Source organism: Plodia interpunctella, chromosome 11 (genome assembly GCF_027563975.2).
Source record: "Plodia interpunctella isolate USDA-ARS_2022_Savannah chromosome 11, ilPloInte3.2, whole genome shotgun sequence".
NCBI classification, from domain to species: domain Eukaryota; kingdom Metazoa; phylum Arthropoda; class Insecta; order Lepidoptera; family Pyralidae; genus Plodia; species Plodia interpunctella.
The window spans coordinates 2,372,258-2,393,771 of NC_071304.1; the positions used below are offsets into that span (position 1 = coordinate 2,372,258).

The 21,514-nt window shown below is 36.9% G+C and overlaps 2 protein-coding genes across 8 annotated transcripts in view; one reads left to right on the plus strand and one right to left on the minus strand.

Annotated features, from left to right (window-relative positions):
* Nucleotides 1–17,104, plus strand: part of l(2)gl (lethal (2) giant larvae) — a 46,926-nt gene extending 29,822 nt beyond the window's left edge. For 3 of the 7 annotated variants that reach the window (XM_053751307.1, XM_053751308.1, XM_053751306.1), the window contains exons 5-27: nt 138–325; nt 909–1,088; nt 1,324–1,412; nt 1,994–2,113; nt 2,481–2,643; nt 2,957–3,149; nt 3,883–3,906; nt 4,616–4,733; nt 5,116–5,217; nt 5,548–5,652; nt 5,873–6,032; nt 6,216–6,349; nt 6,804–6,954; nt 7,516–7,616; nt 8,047–8,151; nt 9,825–9,965; nt 10,624–10,787; nt 11,444–11,537; nt 11,910–12,005; nt 12,615–12,740; nt 13,440–13,554; nt 15,133–15,176; nt 15,554–17,104. In XM_053751307.1, coding sequence (XP_053607282.1) covers nt 138–325; nt 909–1,088; nt 1,324–1,412; nt 1,994–2,113; nt 2,481–2,643; nt 2,957–3,149; nt 3,883–3,906; nt 4,616–4,733; nt 5,116–5,217; nt 5,548–5,652; nt 5,873–6,032; nt 6,216–6,349; nt 6,804–6,954; nt 7,516–7,616; nt 8,047–8,151; nt 9,825–9,965; nt 10,624–10,787; nt 11,444–11,537; nt 11,910–12,005; nt 12,615–12,740; nt 13,440–13,554; nt 15,133–15,176; nt 15,554–15,673 — 2,833 coding nt within the window. In that variant the 3' untranslated portion in view covers nt 15,674–17,104. Of the gene's footprint in view, nt 1–137; nt 326–908; nt 1,089–1,323; nt 1,413–1,993; nt 2,114–2,480; nt 2,644–2,956; nt 3,150–3,882; nt 3,907–4,615; nt 4,734–5,115; nt 5,218–5,547; nt 5,653–5,872; nt 6,033–6,215; nt 6,350–6,803; nt 6,955–7,515; nt 7,617–8,046; nt 8,152–9,824; nt 9,966–10,623; nt 10,788–11,443; nt 11,538–11,909; nt 12,006–12,614; nt 12,741–13,439; nt 13,555–15,132; nt 15,177–15,471 lie in introns of all 7 variants that reach the window. The other 4 variants (XM_053751313.1, XM_053751311.1, XM_053751312.1 and 1 more) reach the window with 4 other exon arrangements.
* A 112-nt stretch (nt 17,105–17,216) lies between these two features.
* On the minus strand, nt 17,217–21,459 carry LOC128673462 (gastrula zinc finger protein XlCGF46.1-like). The gene is made up of 7 exons (XM_053751314.1): nt 21,204–21,459; nt 20,625–20,967; nt 20,097–20,354; nt 19,595–19,793; nt 19,248–19,337; nt 18,728–18,874; nt 17,217–18,299 (listed from the first exon to the last, which is right to left on the minus strand). Exons 1-7 carry the CDS (start codon nt 21,324–21,326, stop codon nt 18,122–18,124), a joined length of 1,338 nt encoding a protein of 445 aa, XP_053607289.1. The 5' UTR covers nt 21,327–21,459; the 3' UTR covers nt 17,217–18,121.
* Nucleotides 21,460–21,514: the final 55 nt, after the last annotated feature.

Genomic DNA, 21,514 nt, shown 5'->3' on the forward strand with positions numbered 1-21,514 from the left:
TTTGATTAAGGGACTGTTCTCCTACGCTCTATGGCTATAAAAGAAACCTGGAAAATACGTTTTATTTGTCACTATCCACAAAAAATTTGTTCCATATCTATACTGTTATTATAATTATATTAATTTGTCAACTCCAGCTGTCCAGAAGATTTCAAAGTGAACCCAGGTGCAGTGGAATCGCTATGCGAGCACCCAAAAGTGCCAACCCGCCTGCTCATAGGGTATAACCGTGGTCTGATCGTGTTATGGGACAGGCCGACTGCAAATCCAGTAGATACCTTCGTGTCTAACCAACAGCTTGAAAGTCTGTGCTGGAATGATGATGGTGAGTGCTTTACAAAGTTTTTAAAGCGCTTCCTGTTCTCTGGTGCCACAGCTTTTATTTAACCCGCAATGTATGTCGCTATGTCTCGGGTCTAATCTAACAACTTAATTTTGAAACAAATATTTTTATCCGATTGAGCTGAAATTTGTACACACGTTTAGTTTGGATTTTTATGATAAGCATGACTCTCTGGTACTCTCATAGAAGAATTGTATCTGTAGCTAGCTTTTGATTGCAGCTCTGTTCGTGGTAGCCTATGTTTGACCTCAGCTCATTAACTATATCTATACCAAAATCGGTCCAGCGGTTTGGCCGTGAAAGCCTGAGAGACATACCGGCAGGTTTTCGCATTAATCCTACTAATAAATGCGAAAGTTTGTGAAGATGTATGTGTGTATATGTATATGTTACGCTTTTACGCACTGGGACTAAATTTAAAAAAAATACTGGACGGAATTTAATGAAATTACATTTGTGGAATATAACCTGGAATCTTCTTTTCTTTTCTTCTTGGAAAGTTATTTTTATCCCGAAATTATCGCAGCTAGTTAATGTTTATATCTATATGTATTCTGTATTTCAGGTGAGCACTTCACATCGTCCCACAACGACGGGTCGTACGTGATGTGGGCGGCGGGCGAGGCGGCGGGCGAGCGCCCGCTCAAGGAGCCCGTGTCCCCGTACGGACCCTATCCCTGCAAAGCCATCACCAAAATCCTGGCCAGGACTGGCGTTAGCGGCGAGGAGATTGCCATATTTTCCGGTAACTATTTATAGACCGTGAATGAATTTAGGGAGTAAAACGAAGAAAACGCACCTCTCATGAAATGATTCAACTGATTCATCATACATGTGTACAGACTAAGTTAATTTGATGTAAAACTACATAGTAGTAGAAATATAATAGGGTTTTTTTATATTTTTTTCATTTAGAGAGGGATCAGAGACTTCATTCACAACAAACAAAAAAATATATAATTTTAAATATTCCCTTTCAGGTGGTCTTCCGAGAGCATTGTATTCAGATAAATGGACCGTCACAGTGCAGCAAGGGGAGAAAACTGTTGCCTTCGACTTCACCAGTAGGGTAAGTATCACTCGGCTCTTTCCTGTATCTATATCTATCTGACCCACGATTTCAAATTCTAATCAAAACATTCTAATTAGAAACAAATTGTTGAACTATTAATTTCCTCCATTTTGTAATGAAATGCATGTACCTAAGACCAATATTGACTTTATTCAGCCACCGCACATAAAAAATAATCTCTGTTTTATAAATGTACCAACTAATGTTACACCTAATGCGATAGTGTAGAGATAAATCTAAAACTATTAATATTTATAGATATTAATTACATCATGTATATACTCGTATCTATCACCTCTTTTTTGGGTCAGTCTTTAGATGCTTTTCGAGACTTTTATTTGTGATACAGTTAAATGTTTATTATGTACTAAGGTATATAAGTGTTTCGGTATTAAAATCATGCTTTTCAATAGTAGCTCTTATTGACACGCAATACGAACTAGTATTGAGACACCATAACAACTTATCGATAGTAGAATTGCCACCCTGTTATTATTAATTTGTCTACACGAGTAGATCATGGACACGGATCATAATTCGTTGATTAAATAATTAATTTGTCATGTAATCGTTTCCAGGTGATAGACTTCTTCACAACGACCGCGGTGCCGCCGGACGGCGCTCCGCTGCAGCAGTCGCGGCCCAGCACTCCCGCGCAGCTACAGGCTCAGACCGTCAACCAAGTGGCTTCCGCTTTGGTAAGCTTATCCATACTAATATTATAAAGAGAAAAGATTTCTATTTTTTGTTTGTAATGTATAAATTACAAAAACGATTGGACCGATTTTAATGAAATTTGGCACATAGATGAAACTTTCAGGAGTAACATATACAACTATTTTATTATTGTTTTACCCGAGCGTAGCCGGAGCTGACCGCTAGTCTATACTATTATTATAAAGAGGTAAGCGTTTGTGAGTTCGATGTTTGAGACGGGTAATCTCCGAAACTATCGAACCGATTTCAAAAATTCTTTCACTATTAGAAAAGTACATTATCCAAAATTGCTATAGTAGAGTGGAAAAAAATGAGATACTTTATCAGAATTCTCTCTTGCTCCCGCAGGTGGTGCTAGCGGAAGAAGAGCTGGTGGTGATAGACCTAACAGACTCCCAGTGGAGACCCCTGCGGCCGCCGTACCTGGTGTCCATACACGCGTCCGCCGTCACCACGGCGCAGCTGGTGGACAACGTGGCCGACAACGTCTACGACAACATTGTGGCTGCGGGTTTGTGTTCTCTATTTAGTTTATTTATTTATTAGTTTATGTAAATACATAACAAATACATAATGTACACAACATTGTGTAAATATAGACAAATTATACAGATTGAGTTATAGCTATAAAGTAAGTTCGAGACTTGTGTTATGGGATCCTAACTCAACGATACTATATTGTATATTTACACTGTCGTACACCCATTCCAAGTACAGCTCGACGTTACTGTACATCATTGTAACCTATCGAACGGTAGGGCCTAGAAAAAAAAACCTTATGATATTTAATGTAGAAATATTCTAGCTACATTTGTCGTGTGCAGGTAACCAGCAAACGGAGAACATGTATTCGGAGAGCGCGTGGCCGATATCGGGGGGCAGCGGCGTGGCGGGCGCGGGTGAGGGTGCGCGGCAGCTGCTGCTGACGGGGCACGAGGACGGCTCCGTGCGCTGCTGGGACGTGACGGGTGTGGCCATGACGCCGCTCTACAAGTACACCACCGCGCAGCTCTTCAGGTGAGATTGTTACTTCCAGGTCTGCAAGCTAAGGAAAACTCTAATTCAATTAAATATATATAGTTTTTTTTTCCAGGTAGGTAGGAACTAAGACAAATTTAGAATTCAATTCTTAATAGGATAGTTTATATAAGACACATTCATAACACAACTCTTCAACTATAAATAGTCATATCTTTTGACTGCGAAAAGCATGACGCATAAACTCGAATATTTGATGTAACTTGATATACCTCTACGCGTTCTCAAAGAACCTTTTTACCAGAGTAGTAGCACAATAAGTCGAATAAACAATCAATATATTTGTATGCAGAAAATGTAGTTACATAAACAATAAATAATGATCCACATTATATAAACAGTCAACCGCACATAAAATTAGATGGACCTCTATGCAATGGTAATAGCGAAGAATTTGCAATAAGTTTGAGTAGTTAACACTGGGCCAATCGCACACCACCACGCACATTTATCAATCCATTTATTTTAGTTGATAACGAAAGGTAAATACCTAATAATTCATTTTATTAGAAAATATTATTGATGGCGCTAATGTGCGAGTTGAACCAGCCCTAAGGGTCATAATTGGATGACAACTGGCATACATATATGTCTATGACAATATGATTATTTTTCCTGAATTTATCAACCCGTAATGTGCTGTCGACTGTACTTAATTAGTCCCAGTGCTTGCTAATGATATTTTCTTCTGCTTGCTTGCTACGATGCGAAGCGGGCTCAAAAGATGTTCACCGAGGTAAAAACAAACATATAAGCATGCCTATTGCTTTTTGCAGCGTGCTTTTTATCTAGTTTAAATTTTTTCAGCTTGTTTCTCGTCTGTGGCATAACTTATTTCTTTTTTCACTATATATTTTTTTATATCAACGTTGCTCATATTTCTTACATGTCTAATTTGATTTGCGCATATTACAAAGTTTGTTTATTATTGAATTGCTAAAATTAGATCGATTTTTAATTAATATTATATTATTATTTTGTAATAGTAATTTTAATTTGCTGGCACATTATAATCAAATAGAAAATATTCTTCGTTTTATTTTGTTATAGTTGATCTAATACAATTATATGTTATGTATGTAAGTAAATGTTATGAAAACTAAAAAGATTTGTATGTTGTCGGTAGCTTAATATTAAAATTTGACTGTTTTAAAAGATTACATTTTCATGTCTTTCTTTTGTATACTTAATAATGAGTATGAATGATCATTCCTCATAATTATTTTCATCTCTACTCTATATATTCAGAAGTCATTGAATTTTATTGAAAATAAATCCTAAGTAGTAATAACCTAAAAAGTCTATTTTAATTTATATTACTGTAAAATCATATAAATACATGGTAAAATTGTATACATAATATGAGTTTTAAGAAAAAACGAAGTTTACTATTTGAACTTTTACTATTAATGTTTTACTTACCAATATTTATACTTTTTAATTAGCGGCTTGGAAGTGGGCGAGAACAACGATAGTCAGACAGACGAAGAAGAATGGCCGCCATTCAGACGAGTGGGCACCTTCGATCCATACAGCGACGACCCCAGGCTAGCTATCAAAAAGGTGAGTTTTGTCTTGTATCTTTAGTTAATATGTCAAAATCAATACAAAATGTGTATGTTTTAGGAAACCTGCACATCCTTGGTGGACAGTTCAGTTCACTAGTGTGTATGTAGATGGTGGTAGGTAGTAAAAAGCAAGTCAGATATCTTTAGGCGACTCGAATAAAATCTGACATCATTGTTAGCAATAACACACTCGATATGGATGAATTAGATTAGATTATTTATTTATCTTGATGAAATACGTTTTTTAATGTCACACACGGGTAGAATATAACATGAAATATCACATAGGGTACTTTTTATCGCGAAATTCCCATGGGAGCGAAGCCCCGGAGCGCACCTGGTGTGACATATTTACTTAAATTTTGTATTATGTTCAGATTATACTGTGTCCCCTGTCCGGGATGCTGACCATCGGCGGCGCGGCCGGACACATCGTGATCGCCTGCCTCAAGACCACCGCCAACACTAGTGAAGTCAAGGTATGGTCATTCATAACACTCACTACAACAAATACACTCCCGTGGCTATTTTAAGTCACTTTTAGGTTATTTTATTTAAGAAATTTATAGACGCGTGGTCAGAATAGACGAATGAGGTAAGACTATTCATATACGCCAACCCGGCAAATCGTGGTAGGCTGTTACAAAATATATTAGTGCTTTGTTCCGTTTCTTCTCGTGTATTTTTAATGAGCGTGAGAATTTCTCTTTCTTGTATGACGAAATGACGGTGATCGATATGACAGTGTCTGTAGTTTACTCTGTCTATGTATCTGACTAAGCATTCTACAAAATAGTTGTTTATTACAGGGCCTGTCTGTGAACATAGTGTCGGACCGCGACGGTTTCGTGTGGAAGGGTCACGATCAACTCACGCTGAAGACCGGCGCCATCTCGTTCCCTCAAGGATATCAGGTAAAATCTACGTTTAGTATTTATTGTTCTTATCTCAGTTTTAATTAGGAAGTGGTGGTGGTCTAGTGGTTAAGTCCGTCTAAGTTCCCAATTTTAGAGGTTCGAATACTAGTCGTGCCACATGAATTTTTAACCCTTTCTTGCGTGGAACGTATACCCTATATAGATGCGTTTTTTACGCACAAGCGCAAGCTTATGGTCTGATGATATGATGTTCCAGACAACGTCGGTGGTGCAGCTGACGCCGCCCGCGGCGGTGACGGCGCTGGCGGCGCAGTGGGAGTGGGGCGTGGTGTGCGCGGGCACGGCGCACGGGCTGGCGCTGCTGGACGCGCGCTGCGCACGTCCGGTGCTGCACAAGTGCACGCTCACGCTGCACGGTCGGTATTCACACAACTCTCCAACTTACTTCGGGGCTAGCTCGATCTGATCTAGTAAAAAATACCAATAAACAGCTAAATCACGGCAACTGTTTGTCCGTTTTTGATGAACTTAGACTCGAGGTTAAACATAAGTAACGGCTGAAATATAAAACAAAAAATGATATATTGACGTGTTTACAGATTCGGGAGCGGGTGACACGCCCATATCGCGGAGGAAATCGTTCAAGAAGTCCCTTCGTGAGTCGTTCCGTCGTCTCAGGAAGGGCAGGTCGCAGCGCAGGCAGACCACCTCCAGCCCCACCTCCCCCACACAGGTATACACCATTTTGATGGTCTTTTATTCCTAGCTTTATATTTTCTTTATAAAAATGTAAGTGATTACACTTATAAAGTCTTGTGCAATAGCGATAAATTGTTTATCCCTGAACATCTGTTGACCAAAATTGAAACGTCTTTTGATCGGAAGCGAATCCAAATTTCCTAAATGAATTCTTCATAGGGCTGATAAAAAATTCAAAAATTATATAAAAAAAATAAATGTCTTATAAAAAAGGCATATTGTAAAACTCATCACTATCAAAAACAATGTTCAGTATAAACATGGTGCAGTATCCTTATAACAACTGTTATTAATTTACGTCATAATTCCATACATTACAAATCGAAATATTTTATTTACATAATCTTTTATACATTTAAATTGTGACAGCATAAATAATGTACACAATAAGTATAGATTAAAAAATACAATGGAATTGTGCCGTACAGCCCCCACCGAAGAAGCCCATAGACAAGGCGGCGTCGGACACAGACGCGGACGTGAAGCCCATAGAGCGCGCGGTGGAGGCGCGCTCTACCGACGACGCGTACGGCTCAATGCTGCGCTGCGTCTACTTCGCCAGGACCTTCCTCATCAACAGTCAGTACATGCATCTCCATCTCAGTCCTAGTTCACAACCTCTGTTGTCTAATGGACTGCTACACGGTCCTGGGTTCGATGTCGCCTAAAATATAAATAGATATTTTAGATTGACTTAGGTCTTGGATGTTTATCTGAATATGGCATATACTATATGTCGTAAAATATTGTGTCGTTATGTACCCCATATGAAGAATTATGGAAATAAAAAAAATATTATCGAAATAAAAAGAAGCCACAGGAGGAACCGAGATTTATTTGGGTTTATCAGAACACAAATACACAGTGTGATGGTCGAAGCTAGAGAGAGAGAAACAGCAGTTACATTTAATTACTTCAACACCATAACAGAAGTTCCGAACTTACCTTGGGACTAACTCGATATGTATATCCGTATATATATATATATACCAATAAATCACAATTATTCATTAAGTACTGCTGGACTGGAGACAGCAGATGTACTTTCCCTTCTGCCAAAACGAATTCAGACCTGGTAATAACACTAGTTTTGTACTCGGAACTAAACTAACTTTTTTATAACAAACTTTTTTTTTTCAGCACAAAATTCGATGCCCACGCTTTGGGCGGGCACCAACAACGGCACAGTGTACGCGTTCACAATACACGTGCCCAACACGAATAAGCGGAAAGAGGATAAAGTGAGTCATGTTATCATTATGTATTAATTTTATCTGAGTTAAAACAATCTTAATTTTAAGTGGTTTCCATCGAAATGTAATATCGAACTTGAGAACGGAATATAATGTAAATTATTTACACTTGTTTGAATACGTGAAGAAATAACATACGTATATACATATAACAAAAGTGTAAGTGGGTTATGTCTGCGCATAGGAGATATTAAAGAAAAATAATTATGGTGTTTTAGAATTTTTGTCTGTCTGTCTATATGTTTGTTTGCGCAAAACTACTACTTTGAATTTGATGCGCTTTTCACAGTTGTATAGCGGATCGTCTAACTTAAAATCTGGTATATAATAAGTTATGAGCGGTCGAAGCCACAAAGTTACGCGGACGTAGCCGCGAACAAAAGCTAGTTTTGTAATAAATACTTTATAATTCACACAGGTGACGTGTCAGCTCGCCAAGGAGATCCAACTGAAACACAGAGCGCCGGTCATAGGCATCACCGTGCTAGATGGCGCCTCCGTGCCGCTGCCAGATCCTCTGGAGGTAAGTTCTCCATAGTCTTATTTCCTCATGGCTGTGGGACGTGGAATGAAACACGCACAACAACTTCCTTCGCGCTATTAATGGAGTTGTTTGCCATTGCCTTCTTCCATGTAATAGTCAACCAGTGTGCAGGTTTCACGATGTTTTCCTACAACGGAATACTTGAATCAGATTGGTATATCTTCTGTCAGGAGTATGATCCGAACCTGGGACCTTTCGATCCACAGGTGTCTTAACCATTACACCACCACCGCTTCAATGGAGGTAAGTTACACGACTGTAAATAGTAATGTTTACTTATACTGAATTTACTAAATTTCATAAATAATGAATATAGCGTTGGTAGTATTCACTTGATAATTTAAATTGGAATTGGTGCCAAGAAAAAAAAAGGAGTTATTAGATCTTAGCAAAGAAAACTAAAGATTGCGTAGTCAAATGAGATAAAACATTTCGCATACAAATTCTCCATAGGATATTCCTTATTTTACTTACCCTTATATATGAGACAAGGTATAAAATAAGCTGCAAGCTCGTGGTTAAGTGACTGAATGAGGCTTCACTCCGAATAAAAGCAAGGTATTATGCTGTATTTTTGTTAACCCTAGACGAAAAAGAGGGGTTTTTAAGTTTGACCGCTAATTGTGTCTGTCTGTCTGATTTATAAAAAGTCATCAAGGTCTAGAAAGAGACAGAACGCCACAACAGCGACAGTCAATGAACTCTTCTATATTTTTGGTTTACTAACCTAATGTTCCACTCCAAAGCATTCCGATTCTGGAGTGATCCCAGTACCAGGGATGATTCAAAATGAGGTGAGGCTTTGGACAAAGTAATCCGCCTCGAAGCTTAGCATACGCATACATTAGGCACTATACTGTAGCCGACAGCTTCGCCCGCGGCAAAATTTAAGGGGTGCGTTTGTAATACAAACTTTAATCAATCATTTCTAGTCTCCGGGAGGTAAAAATTGGTAAAAAATATAGTCTTATGTTTCAACTCGGGTCTTTAACTATATGCATGTAATTTCATCAAAAATTGTTTAGCGTGATAATGTAACAGTCGCACTTTCGCATTTCGTAATGAATATGTTTGTCGTACGTAAAATAAACCTTGCTTTCGTGTTTAATTATAGTAACTTTAACAAATAAATTTGTTAAAGGTTATATATGTCTATTTACTTTACTTTGACGTAGATTGGGAAAGGTTACAGCTATATACCTCCAGTAACCTATAGGTTACAGCACACTCTAATATACCTCTACAGTTTAAATAAATAAAATAAATAAATATATTAGGACAAATCACACAGATTGATAAACTAGTTTAATAAACTTTACCTTCTGTTATCAAGACTCATACTTTTAAATAATGAAACTGCTCCATGTTGTCGTATTGCTTTGCTTGGCGTTTTTTTTTTATCGCTAAGCAAGCTGGTTGTCGCGCCATTACCTTTTATTGTACATTGTGATTTTATTTACACTGCACACATTTTATGAAATTTTATATTTTTCTTTCACTGTAAACTTTATTGTCTACTCGGCGAATCATATTAGTGAAGATCAATCTTTCCATTCATTTAATGTACTGTGCTTGTTGTGAAAATTTGTGCAATGTACATAAAATTACCATAATTAAATTACGCCATATTGAGAAAAGTCTTTTTTACGTAGGTGGAGCGTGGAGTATCAGCACTTCCGGAGCCGGGGACTCATCGCGTTCTCATCACATCAGAGGAACAGTTCAAGGTGTTCACATTGCCGAGTCTGAAGCCCCACAACAAGTACAAACTGACCGCGCACGAGGGAGCCAGGGTGAGATGACTAGTTCTTTTAGTTAAAGGATTTTTGGTCAATCATTTTGATTGATTGATGATAAAAATTTTATGATGTCACCACAGAACGATAGACATGTGAAAAACAAAACTTCACTAAGCCTGACATTTAAAAAAACATTCAATTTGACAAGTAACTTGTCTATTTTCACTGGTTTCAAAACGGAATTATAAAGAGAGTTTCTGCATACATCCCATCACCATCCAGAACCCAAAACTGACAGTACAAACATTTTAATTATGACGACTTCCGTGGTCTTCACGCCGGACTGCTACACTCGGTATCCCAGGTTCGATCCCCGGTCAGGTCAACATGGAAAATGAACTTTTTCAGATTTACTTGGATGTTTATTTATATATGTATATGTTATAAAATATAGTATCGCTGAGTTTCCCAAAACACTCGTTTCGAACTTACTTTGGGGCCAAATCAATCTGTTGTGAACTCTTTGACCAATGGCAACACAGCGTTCAAGCATGCGCCTAGTGTCCGTCCACGTTCATCAAAATCACTCGTGTTTAATGAATTCTTGAAGTTGTAAATAGTACCCTGGTCTCCCGAGGCTGTGAGAAACCAGAAAATCTTTCATATGAGAGAGTGAGAGAGAGAGAGACGACATGATTTTTTATGTTTGCAGGTTCGGCGGACGGCCTTCGCTTGGTTCGAGTGTAACATAGCCGGCGCTGAGAAACACCGCGAGTGGTGCTTACTGTGTCTGACCAACCTCGGAGACTGCTTGGTGCTCAGTCCGGAGCTGAGGAGGCAGCTGAACGCAGCTGCCGTCCGCAAGGAGGACATCAAGTGAGTAAGATTAACTTCATAGCCCACTTCACGGACCAAATATAAATAAGAAGCAGTATATCAATTTCTGCACAGGTACAATGAAGCGGTGGTGGTGTAATGGTTAAGACGCCCGCCTGTCAATTGAAAGGTCCCAGGTTCGAATCCTACTCGTGTGCCACATGAGTTTGTATACCAATCTGACTCATGTACAGTAGCTTTCATTGACCACCACTTGCTTCCGGTGAAGGAAAACATCTTGAGGAAACCTGCACACTGGTTGATTATTAACTTGTGTGTGAAATGGAAAAGGCAATAGCAAACCACTCCATTAATAATGCCAAGAAAGTTGTTATGTGTGTTTAATTCCACGTAATGACCACGACCCTCAGCCATGAGGAATACGACTATGAAGATGAAGAGACAATGAAAGACGCGCATATTTTTCAAATTCAAAACTTCTTTATTTTACCTAGGATGACATACAACACTTATTGACGTCAAAATTTATTTAAAACAAATTCATTTAATGTGTCTGGGTTTGTTTTCCGTTCTGAACCCCTTCCCCACTCGTCTGCCTCGACCCTATCACATATGTTGGCAATTAATGTGCATTTCCAAATCGCACTTGATCAGTGATATTCTGCAATATTATATAACCGTTTGTCTTGTTTCAGTGGCATTACAAGTTTATGCTTCTCCAAGCGAGGGGAGGCGCTCTATCTGCATTCGTCGTCGGAGTTGCAGCGAATTACCCTCTCCGCTACAAAGGTATGATTTGTGCTCTCTCAAATTTCTGAACTAGTTAACATTTACGTGTGTTCTCGGGGAAAATCCACCCAAGATGCTCTGCAGGTCATTTGTTATAAGTCCTTCAGACGTTTTGGTTATATTAAATGGCTGTAATATATTTATTTTAATTGTATTAAATTTATCACAAAACAAAAAAAAACTCGCTTGCCGCTGTCTGTCTGTCCCTATGTATGCTTAGATCTTTAAAACTACGCAACGGATTTTGATGCGGGTTTTTATAAAAAGATTTCCTGAGGAAGGTTTATGTGTATAATTTATTATGGTATTACTCGAGCGAAGCCGGGACGGGCCATTAATAACTTATCCTTCATTTGATTCGTGTGTGTGCAGGTGACGATAGCGCAGTGCCAAGTGATCCTGTCCCCGTGGGCGGCGGCGCTGCGCGGGCCCGCTGAGGAGCCCCCGCTCACCAACGGAGAGCATAAGGTTTGTCAGTCTGCTTTTAGGGTTCCGTGCCGAGAATGATCCGTCTGTCAAGACGTATAGTATAGTTGTAAAGTGAGAATTCTATGGTCTCATGGCTGTGAAAAAATCTCAATGCGATCAAAAGTCAAATATTTGATTGAAATGAAATCAAAACTAATTCCCGTCAACTGGCATTGATTACCATTTACTCACAACACAGGTAATAAATAAATCCCATATGCAATGCGTATAATAATCGTAAATATTTAAGTAAATAACAAAAAAAAAAAAAACAAATTTTACGGAACCATCGGCGCGAGAAGAGTTCTCGCGTCGCTAGCTAGCATTAACCAGTTTGAAAAAATATTTGATCTCCGTTTTAAAATTGTCACATCAACAGCAAGTCGGGTAACTGTCTATTTAGCGAGTGTGTAACTTTGAACATCGTTTTTGCGTCGTGTCTCTCCATTGTTTTCCAGAGGTTTTGACGTTGACGTACGTAGAATCTTCATAGAATTTCTGCTTTCTTAGACCGCTGCTCCGTCGCCCTCCGTTGTTTTGACGTCCGTCGACCAACCGTGCCGTGGTTTAAAACTGTATATTTTTAAGTATAATAACATTTTATATTAGGAGGAGACGGCAGAAGCAGCGCATGACGTCACAGCCGTGTCGGCTGACATCACAGTGGATTCAGTGCGAGACCACACAGCCGCGCCCAACAGCGGCTCCCAGCCAGAACTCGACATCAATTTACAGGTAATATCCTGGTCGCCACCTGGCGGTCGTCAAACAAACAAAGATGGAGGCGTTATGGGCTAACCTCTCGATCGCACGAACGTAAAAAAAAAGCGCCCGACGTTTGGCGCCTTTTTATTGCTTTCGATTTAAGTGGATTGTGAATCATTTTTATTTCCTCAAAAACGTACTTGTTTTTTAATATCCATAGTGATATTATAAATATGAAAAAGAATGTCCACGCCAAAATTGGGCAATGAATTTATGTGATTTTTTTTGTGTGAATCTAATTTGAAGAATGGAGAGTGACATGAGTTTACTTATTACCGCGCGCGTAGTCGCGGGCAATAGCTTATTTATTTAACAATTCATTAGTCACAGATCATTGTTACAAATATGATTCATACTAGTTGAATGGTTGGTCTCATAAACTCCAGCGAAATTGGTTTTAATTGTTATTGCTAACCGAAATTATAATTGGGTGATGTAATCGTACAATATACATATCGAACGGATAACTCTGTCCTTATGTCAATGCAATAAAGACTAAATTAGATTGTGCATCATTCACTGTAGATACGTGTGAAAATTACGAGCATATGCTAATTCCCAACGCAACGCTCTCTGAGCTCGACGTATTTTAACCAAATCAAAGAAGAAACTTTAACATTTTATCTCTTATTCTTGTGTAAGATGTTAAAAAAAATGTTTGGTATACAGAATTCGCAGGTGAACACGAGTTCGATGGTTGTGAAGACTACCACAAGGACCACCATGAATGATGGTGGGGTCGAAGGTACTACTACTACCACTACAACCACCGCCACGGAAAACAGTGAGTACAACACTTTGATAAGTCCTACAAAATCCAAACGTCACTAAATACACATTTGTTTTCTGTGAAGAGGACACTGATATGTTTGAACTAGTCCTAGACAAGTTTTAATTCAATTTTCTTTATTAATAAGTCATTATAATGTTTTAGAATGAGTGTTATACATTACTAAATAAAATACGTGATGCTCAAACTCTTCACAAAATTATATTTAGTTTAGTTTTTTCATACCTAGAAACAAAGTTCATAACTAAATATTTTATTGACGTTTTGAAGACATAAGAAAAAATAAAGAATAGGTTTAAGTATAACTATATATTATTTTTCTTTTTGATTTGCCGCATCAAAATACAAGTAACACAAATTATTTATGTAAAGTCGCTAGGTTACTCAGAGATCAAGTATATATTTCTATCCAGATCGGTCACTGAATCGAATACATAAGTCTTATTTGTCCAATATTAAATATGCGAAAGTTTGTATGTTTTTTTTATTTATTTATTTATGTTACAATATTTTATATGAAAAATACAAGCACTACCAACAAAAACCTATATAGGTTTACACGTGGTAATGGTCATTTATAAAAGTCATCACGTGTATGAGTGTATGAGGTCATTTATAATAGTCATCACGAAAATTCTATTGGACGCATTCCGTTGTAGTTTAGTACACGGATTAACCTTAAATAGCACATAGGCAACTTTTTAGCCGGAAATTCCTACGAGAACGAAGGCGCGGTCGCAGCTATTCTAAATTATATTGCTTGTTTTCCTGCTCGAATTATTTTCTTTATCATTTAGCCTGTTCATAATGTAACATTTAGCTAGACTATATAATTATTGAAATACATGACATAAAAATGTTCAAAGAAAAAATGCAAGAACACACTTGCACTAAAAAATACCTATGCATGAAAACGCCAATTGGCTTCAAAGTGGCTTGCTATATAATGTAATTTATCATATGAGTGACCAAAGGGTTTTATTTATAATACATATCTAAAGTTTAATTCATCTATTTTATGGTATTTCTGATAATATCGGTTAATCTAATATCTTATTGTCGGTTCCAAGATATTTGACGTAGGCTATACTCACCTTCATACAAGCCCCATATTGTATTGTTTTTGAAATTTGTAAAAAAATATCCGATTTGACTACATTGCAACTACGCTGTAAATTAGCCAGACGGCACTGTTAATTTTAGACATTTCATAATAATTTGATGCTATAAATAAAACCCCACAAAATTTAAAAAAATTTTGAACATACGATAAACAAATTCAGGGTTAATAGAAACATTATTAGAAACAAGTATTATTTGCAAATTATTGTGTTCCTAAAACAAATCCGCTGTCCAGCTAAGCGCTACTCCTGGCTCTGTCCACCCCGTAAGGGATAAAAATGTGAAACTGTATTTGTTAAACTTATTTTTGTTTCCAATGTCCAAATATTTGTTCTACTAACCCTGCCTAATAATATTTTGAGTTTAATCTCGCTTCATATACCATTATTATATGTTTACGTTGTTTGTTCGTTTGTATGTTTGACGGGCGCTTTGTGTTTTTGTTTGTAGTCCTAGAGCACAGTCGTGAGGAAGGAGTCATCACCCGTATCGAGGTACCCACCACTTTGCTTTTATACCTAATTACTATCAATATAAAGCATAATATTGCATGACAGCTCTTTATAAAACAATTTTATTATTTCTACCCTATTGGCTTTTTATTTTATCTATCAGAGTTGCAATTGCAGCATTAAGTTCAGTCTACTAACCTAATCGTGTTCTAATTCAAATAACTGACAAAAAAAATAAGATCTGCGCATTGTTGTGGCGTCCGCTCGTGTTTGTCTCGGTCCATCATCATCAATCGATCAAACTATCGATATTGAGTTAACAAAGTCGCGTCACTAGCGGGCGAGCTGAAACGCGAGCGTCCGCCACGGGGTGCCGCAGAGAAGAACGTGCGATGGTACTCATGAGGCGTGTTGTGCAGACGGGCACGGTCACAGTCCCCGCCGGCACCGACCCCAAGCTGATCCTGGAGATGTTTGACCGCCAGCGCTCCCCACTCGCCGTGCCCGTGCCCCCCACACCCGCCCCCACCGAGACATAACCGCCGACACATATCGACTATCGATATCGAGCCAACGATATGAAACACTAAAACGAGGAGCATTTATACACAGCGTAACAATGAAATATCTTTACAAGGTTGTATATAGGTTAGCGCAGCATGGCAATTTTTTTTTTTAACATCTTTTGGTCAAAAAAATATTGATACAGATTTTTTTAATTGACGACTGAGGAACAACCGGTTCCCGGTTCCACCGATTATGTTTGTCGTGATTCCGGAACATAAAGCGACATTATAGTTAATAAAATTACGGTATTGTGGTACTTTAATGATGTTAAATAAAACCTAGACAGCTAAACGTACTGCCATTTTTGAATACAGTGTTGAATTGAAATTCAATGGTCGATTTTGCGTCTAGGAATAAATTTTTATTTTTGTATAATTTTTTGGTTTCAATTAGCATACATTTTATACCGATAAATAATAAAATAATAATAGTTTTATTTTCGTGAGTGCATGTCTAATATGGGATGTAATTTTTCTTTGCATAAAATATCAGTCTTTTACTTTATAAGCGTTTGTTAAAGCAGACATGTACTAATTAAAATAGTAAACAATTTGTACCATTTTAAGTGTATCGAGTACAAAACTTACAGCCATAACAACAGGATGTTGTAAAAATGCTGCAATATAATTGTGGTATATTTTAAAGTATTTATAGTTAAGTGAACAATGTAAAATTGATGTACCAATCTAGCTTGTAAAGTTCTTTGAACATTCAGAGTGAATGGAATGTGCCTATTTATTTCTTTTTAGAGTGAAGAGCTTGTTTTTAAGTACTTAGCAATAGAAGATTTCTTGACAATTAGTAATTGACTAGGGAATATTTTATTTAGCTTTTAATACGCGTGTACCATTTGGATTTGTGTAACCACTTATTTGCCCCTTTTTATAATAATACGGCGCAGCGTCGCGCCTCAATATAATTGTATATTCCGTAAATATTAATTTTAATAAATTATATTGGAGAATTAATGGAAAGTTTTATGCAATATTTTAAACTTTTTAGTAGAGTTTTCTTTTTTAATTTTATATTTTACAGTATATGTTTTAGTTTTGTATTTTTAAACTGCATATTTTTCAGCTACGTTGTTTGAGTTGAAGGCAGCTAATTCCATTGAATCGTAAGTGTAGGGCGTGTGTTGACGTCATGTAACATCACAAGTTGTGATATATAGGGATTGAAGTTTGTTTTACACATTATATTTCTAGTTATAAGTTCAACGTGCCTGTCTTTTCGTTTGTAAACAGTTATTGGCATTTGTATGTTGTATACTGTAGCAGGCGAGCGTCCACATTCGAGTTTCGATTATTGTACAATTTTCTCTATCTATCGTGGCATTTTAAATACCTATTTGATACGAAAGTACTATTTGTATCCGACATTGAAATAATAAAAGCTAATCTTAATAAGAATGTTGTTTTAATTACACTTTGTTCCGGTGCCGTCCTCCATCGCTAGTAGATATTTTTACTTAAACGAGATATGTGATGAAGAAATGTATAGCGAAATAAAATGAGCTTTAGTAACATTGAATATTTATTTAAAACTTAAGTATATAATCATTTGAAAAAAACAAACATTATTTCGTTGGTTTAAAGTGTAGATAAAATACATCCTTCGTATGCCACATAAAATGCAGTTCTCACAACCAGCAATGTTGATTTCGATTATGTGCATATATTTACCACTCGTCAACTAAACTCTTACTACAAAAAACGGAAGTCAAATCCTCCCGTTTTAAGAAGTCACTAAAATGGCATTTTCTAGTGATCATTAACTTTTTATTTTGGATGGATTATTGTGTTTAAACTTTACACATCGATTTGTAGTAAGACTGGTATTATCTAATCAACAAAATATTTTTTATGCAGTAAAATAAAACTTAACAACATTATATACCTTTCTATTTGTTTTTGGGAATAAAATTCTAGTCTCCATGGAGATTCACATATTATTATTTTTTTAAATCTTGTTGTCTAAATGAGCAACGAGAAACAGACGAGACCTGCGTTCCGGAGACACGTCATACGTTGTTTCTTTTTTGCACCTACTCATCCGTAACGAAAATTCTAAAGGGCTGCATGATGTTTACAATGTCACCTCTTGCAAAGTGCCTGTATTCAAAGAGTTTGAGCTCTGAACTACCAATCGGTGCATATGCATCGTTCAAACAATTGTTTGGATGCATCGTGGTTTATATCTATTTTTCAGCACTCTTTTACAATCATAACATGTTTTTGCATACTATTCGAGAAAAAAATATGTAAAAAACAATATTAGTCTAATAGCACTTGCACACTTAAAAGTTTCTTCCGGAATTTCTTCTCAGCAGCGATCGTTCCGAACATAGCAATTTATAGCTTTTTGAGAAATACTACATTTAAAATTTGACAATTTCTTTGAATGTGTATTATTATTTGACTTCAATGTTTACTATTCTCCTCGCCCACGACGTCGGCTAACTTCGGCGGCTGTCGGTGTCGCTCGTGCACAGTCAGCTGGTGGCGGTTGCGGTGGTCGGAGCGCCCGAACTTCACGCCGCAGTACTTGCACGAATGCCGCTTCTCTTTCGTGTGACTTATCATGTGCGTGCGCAGGTATCTGCAATAAAGGTTTTGGGGCTAATGTTAACAAGGGACGCTGGTTTTGCATGACGCATGTATGATTATCAATTATTTCGATGGTATGTGCGCATATAACGAATAGAAATTAGAATTCAATCCTTCTATATTTTATATGTGTTGCGGCTAAACCCTAGTCTGCACATAAGTAAGCCGAAATGATAAAGGCTAAATCTAGGTTTAGCCGGGTATAATTAGGTTACACCTAGGTCTAATCAACTGAGACCGGCGGCTGCATCTAGGTGTAACCGGCTAGACCTGAGTGTAGTCGTACTTCGGAGTTTAGCCGTAACATATACAATTTTATTTTTTAAGCGTTACTTAGTAACGAAAAAAACATGCACTCGACTTGGGAAACTCTAGATACAGTTAATGTTGCTTTTAGAGTTAACAAAGTCGGAGACTAACCCTTGTCTAGCGAAGGTCATATCGCACATTGAGCATTGAAACAGCTTGACATCGCTGTGCGTCGTGCGATGATTCTTGAGGATTGTGGAACTACCGAAACATCGCCCGCAATCCGTGCATTCGTACGGCTTTTCCTTGGTATGTGATCTGAAATGGTAGCTCATTTTAAACATAAATATAAACCCTCCCGATCAGAAAGTCTAATTAGCAAAACGTCTAACAAAGGCCGGGTCCGCTGCGCCATGTTTTGAACAATGTTTTGTTGTAGTTGGCTAGAGCAAAAGGCTAATGAGCAATCTGCCTAGCTAGCTATTCGCCTGTCGTCGTAAACGTTTAACTATCAAGAGGTCTATAATAACAAAACGCCTATATAGGAAATCGACCGTTTTTCATTATGTACACTTATAAACATTATTACTAGTAAAAGTCTAATAAATAAAGGAGACTAAAGAGGGAGAGACGAGAAGTGACGACCTCCGTGGTGTTAGTGTTGATAACTAGTGTTTTAATTATTTCTTACCTTATATGTAACTGTAGATGGTACTTTTTGAAGAAGCTCTTTGAACAAAATTGACATAAATGCGCCTTTTCCTTATCATGAATTCTCCGTCTGAAATTTTAAAGTAAATTAATATTAATCCGAGCAATAAGCCAATGTATTATTATGATTTTTGATTAATATAGAAACTACAACTTTTCTTCTTATAATTATTACATAGTTCATGTGTTTCATAATATTATAGTGACAGAATTTGTTTTTACATGGCTTTGTGTTTTAAGCCTTGGTTAGAGGTATGATTGTATGATAAATGATTGTCCCATTTATTTAATTATATTTTATTTTTCAGTCATCATAAATTGGCTCACCTATGTTGCAACATAACTATCTTAGTACGGAAGGTCTTCTCACAAAGGTCACACTGGAATGGTCGGTCTCTGGTGTGGGTACTCAGATGGCCATCCAATACAGATTGGTTGATGAACCGTTTGTCACACAGCACACACACATAGGGAAGTAGTGATGTTTTGTGTATGATCAGCTCATGGGACTTCAGATTTACTACAGCTGAAAAGGTTTTCCAAACTCATTTTTGATGTAGTAATCATATATTAAATAACTTGGGATAGAGCAATGTGAAATAAACTCGTGTCTATAAAAACATTGTAGTTGAAAAATTTAATGGAAACAATAGAAAATATCATTTATAACTAAATTGGTTAAATAAGAATCTCTAACATTTTGCCTATTAAATTATGCATAATTTAAAACATTATTCAATTTAATTCAGTTATAAACTGCATAATAATCAATAATTGAAAAAAAAAGTCACAGTCATAAAAAATTTGGTAATTGAAATAGAGATCAAACCTTTGCTACAAATAGGACACTTCTGCTTCAACCCAAGGTGTTTAATCTTTATGTGTTTATGTCTTGCACTGTATGATGCAAACTTCTTGTTACACTCTTTACACTCAAATCTTCTCCGTTCCGCCATGGGTTGATGAAGCATCCGGTGTTCTCGCATGTTCTTGACTGTTTTACCACACTCTTCGCACACTTGCAGCGTGTTACTTTCTACTTTTGGCTTTTTTTCTCTACCTCTTTTCCTTTTGATTGGTATTGTAACTGAAATATAATTAAGTTTTACTATTGTTGTCTCAAATGTGGTTGTCAAACAAATGTTTATCTATTGTGTCATATCATGTTAAAGGAATAAAGGATGATAAAACCAACAATTAAAGGAAACTAGCTTTGTAACTATATTTTGGACAGATCATCATGAGGGTTACAACCAATAAACAAACCTTATAATTTTTTTATGTTGTCTTTGAATACTAAACTATACACAAAACTATAAATGGCAAATATCTATTACCTATACTACAATTCACATACCATTCTCTTTGATTTCCTCTTCTGCAATGTTCTCATATTTCATCTGCTTAATGACACTCAAGAGCTCATCATCCGACTGGTAATTCTCCATAACATTGTCACCATCAAAAACTTCTTCCTTCACATTTGTTCCAGACAAAACACCAAGGTATTCATTGCCATTCAACTCTTCTAATTTAATATCATCTTTAAGAAATACTTTATTTTTATCTTCAGACTCGGGGAAAACGACAGATTTCAGATAAGTATCATTTTTCAAAGCTAAACACTTGAATTTGTAGAAGGATAATAACTTCTTGAAACATGCTAAACATAACTTTGAATTTGCCTCCAAATATTCAATCTGCAACAGCATTATAACGATTATTACAGGTACCAGGTTCAAGAAGTCTTAGTTCTTTACTTGTTATTGCCCGCACCTGGCGCCCGTGACAGCCTATGTTTGACCTCGGGTCAGTAAATGGGAATCAAACCCAACTATTTATACCAAATTTCATCAGCCCAGCGGTTTAACGGTGAAATCGTGTCAGACCGAAAAGCAGACATTTATAATATTTATAGATATCATATGTTATTTACCTTAATATTTAAACAAAACTGAAATATATCCACGTAGTTTTTGGATGATCCATCAACATCTGAGTTCAGATGTTTAATTTCCTTTTTTGTCGAACTTGAAAGACAAATTCTACACATATCCATTATAAATTATTTTTACATTACAAATACGCTCACAATAATCTATGTACCTAGGTACCTGGTACAAATAAAATAAATCCAACCAAATCTCTTTCTGGTTGTTGTTGTTTGTTTAGGTACCTAACCTACCTACGTATTTACATACTGTCACTGTCAATCATACTTTGTTTTATTTTTGACAAAGAAGTCAA

What these genes read in the sequence shown, in the direction of transcription:
- LOC128673462 (XM_053751314.1), bottom strand. Translation starts at nt 21,326, where the DNA reads ATGGATATGTGTAGAATTTGTCTTTCAAGTTCGACAAAAAAGGAAATT. An exon ending in CATCTACAGTTACATATAAG is followed by an intron (nt 18,875 to 19,247) that starts GTAAGAAATAAT and finishes CTACCATTTCAG; the next exon opens with ATCACATACCAAGGAAAAGC. An exon ending in ATGACCTTCGCTAGACAAGG is followed by an intron (nt 18,300 to 18,727) that starts GTTAGTCTCCGA and finishes CCTTTATTGCAG; the next exon opens with ATACCTGCGCACGCACATGA.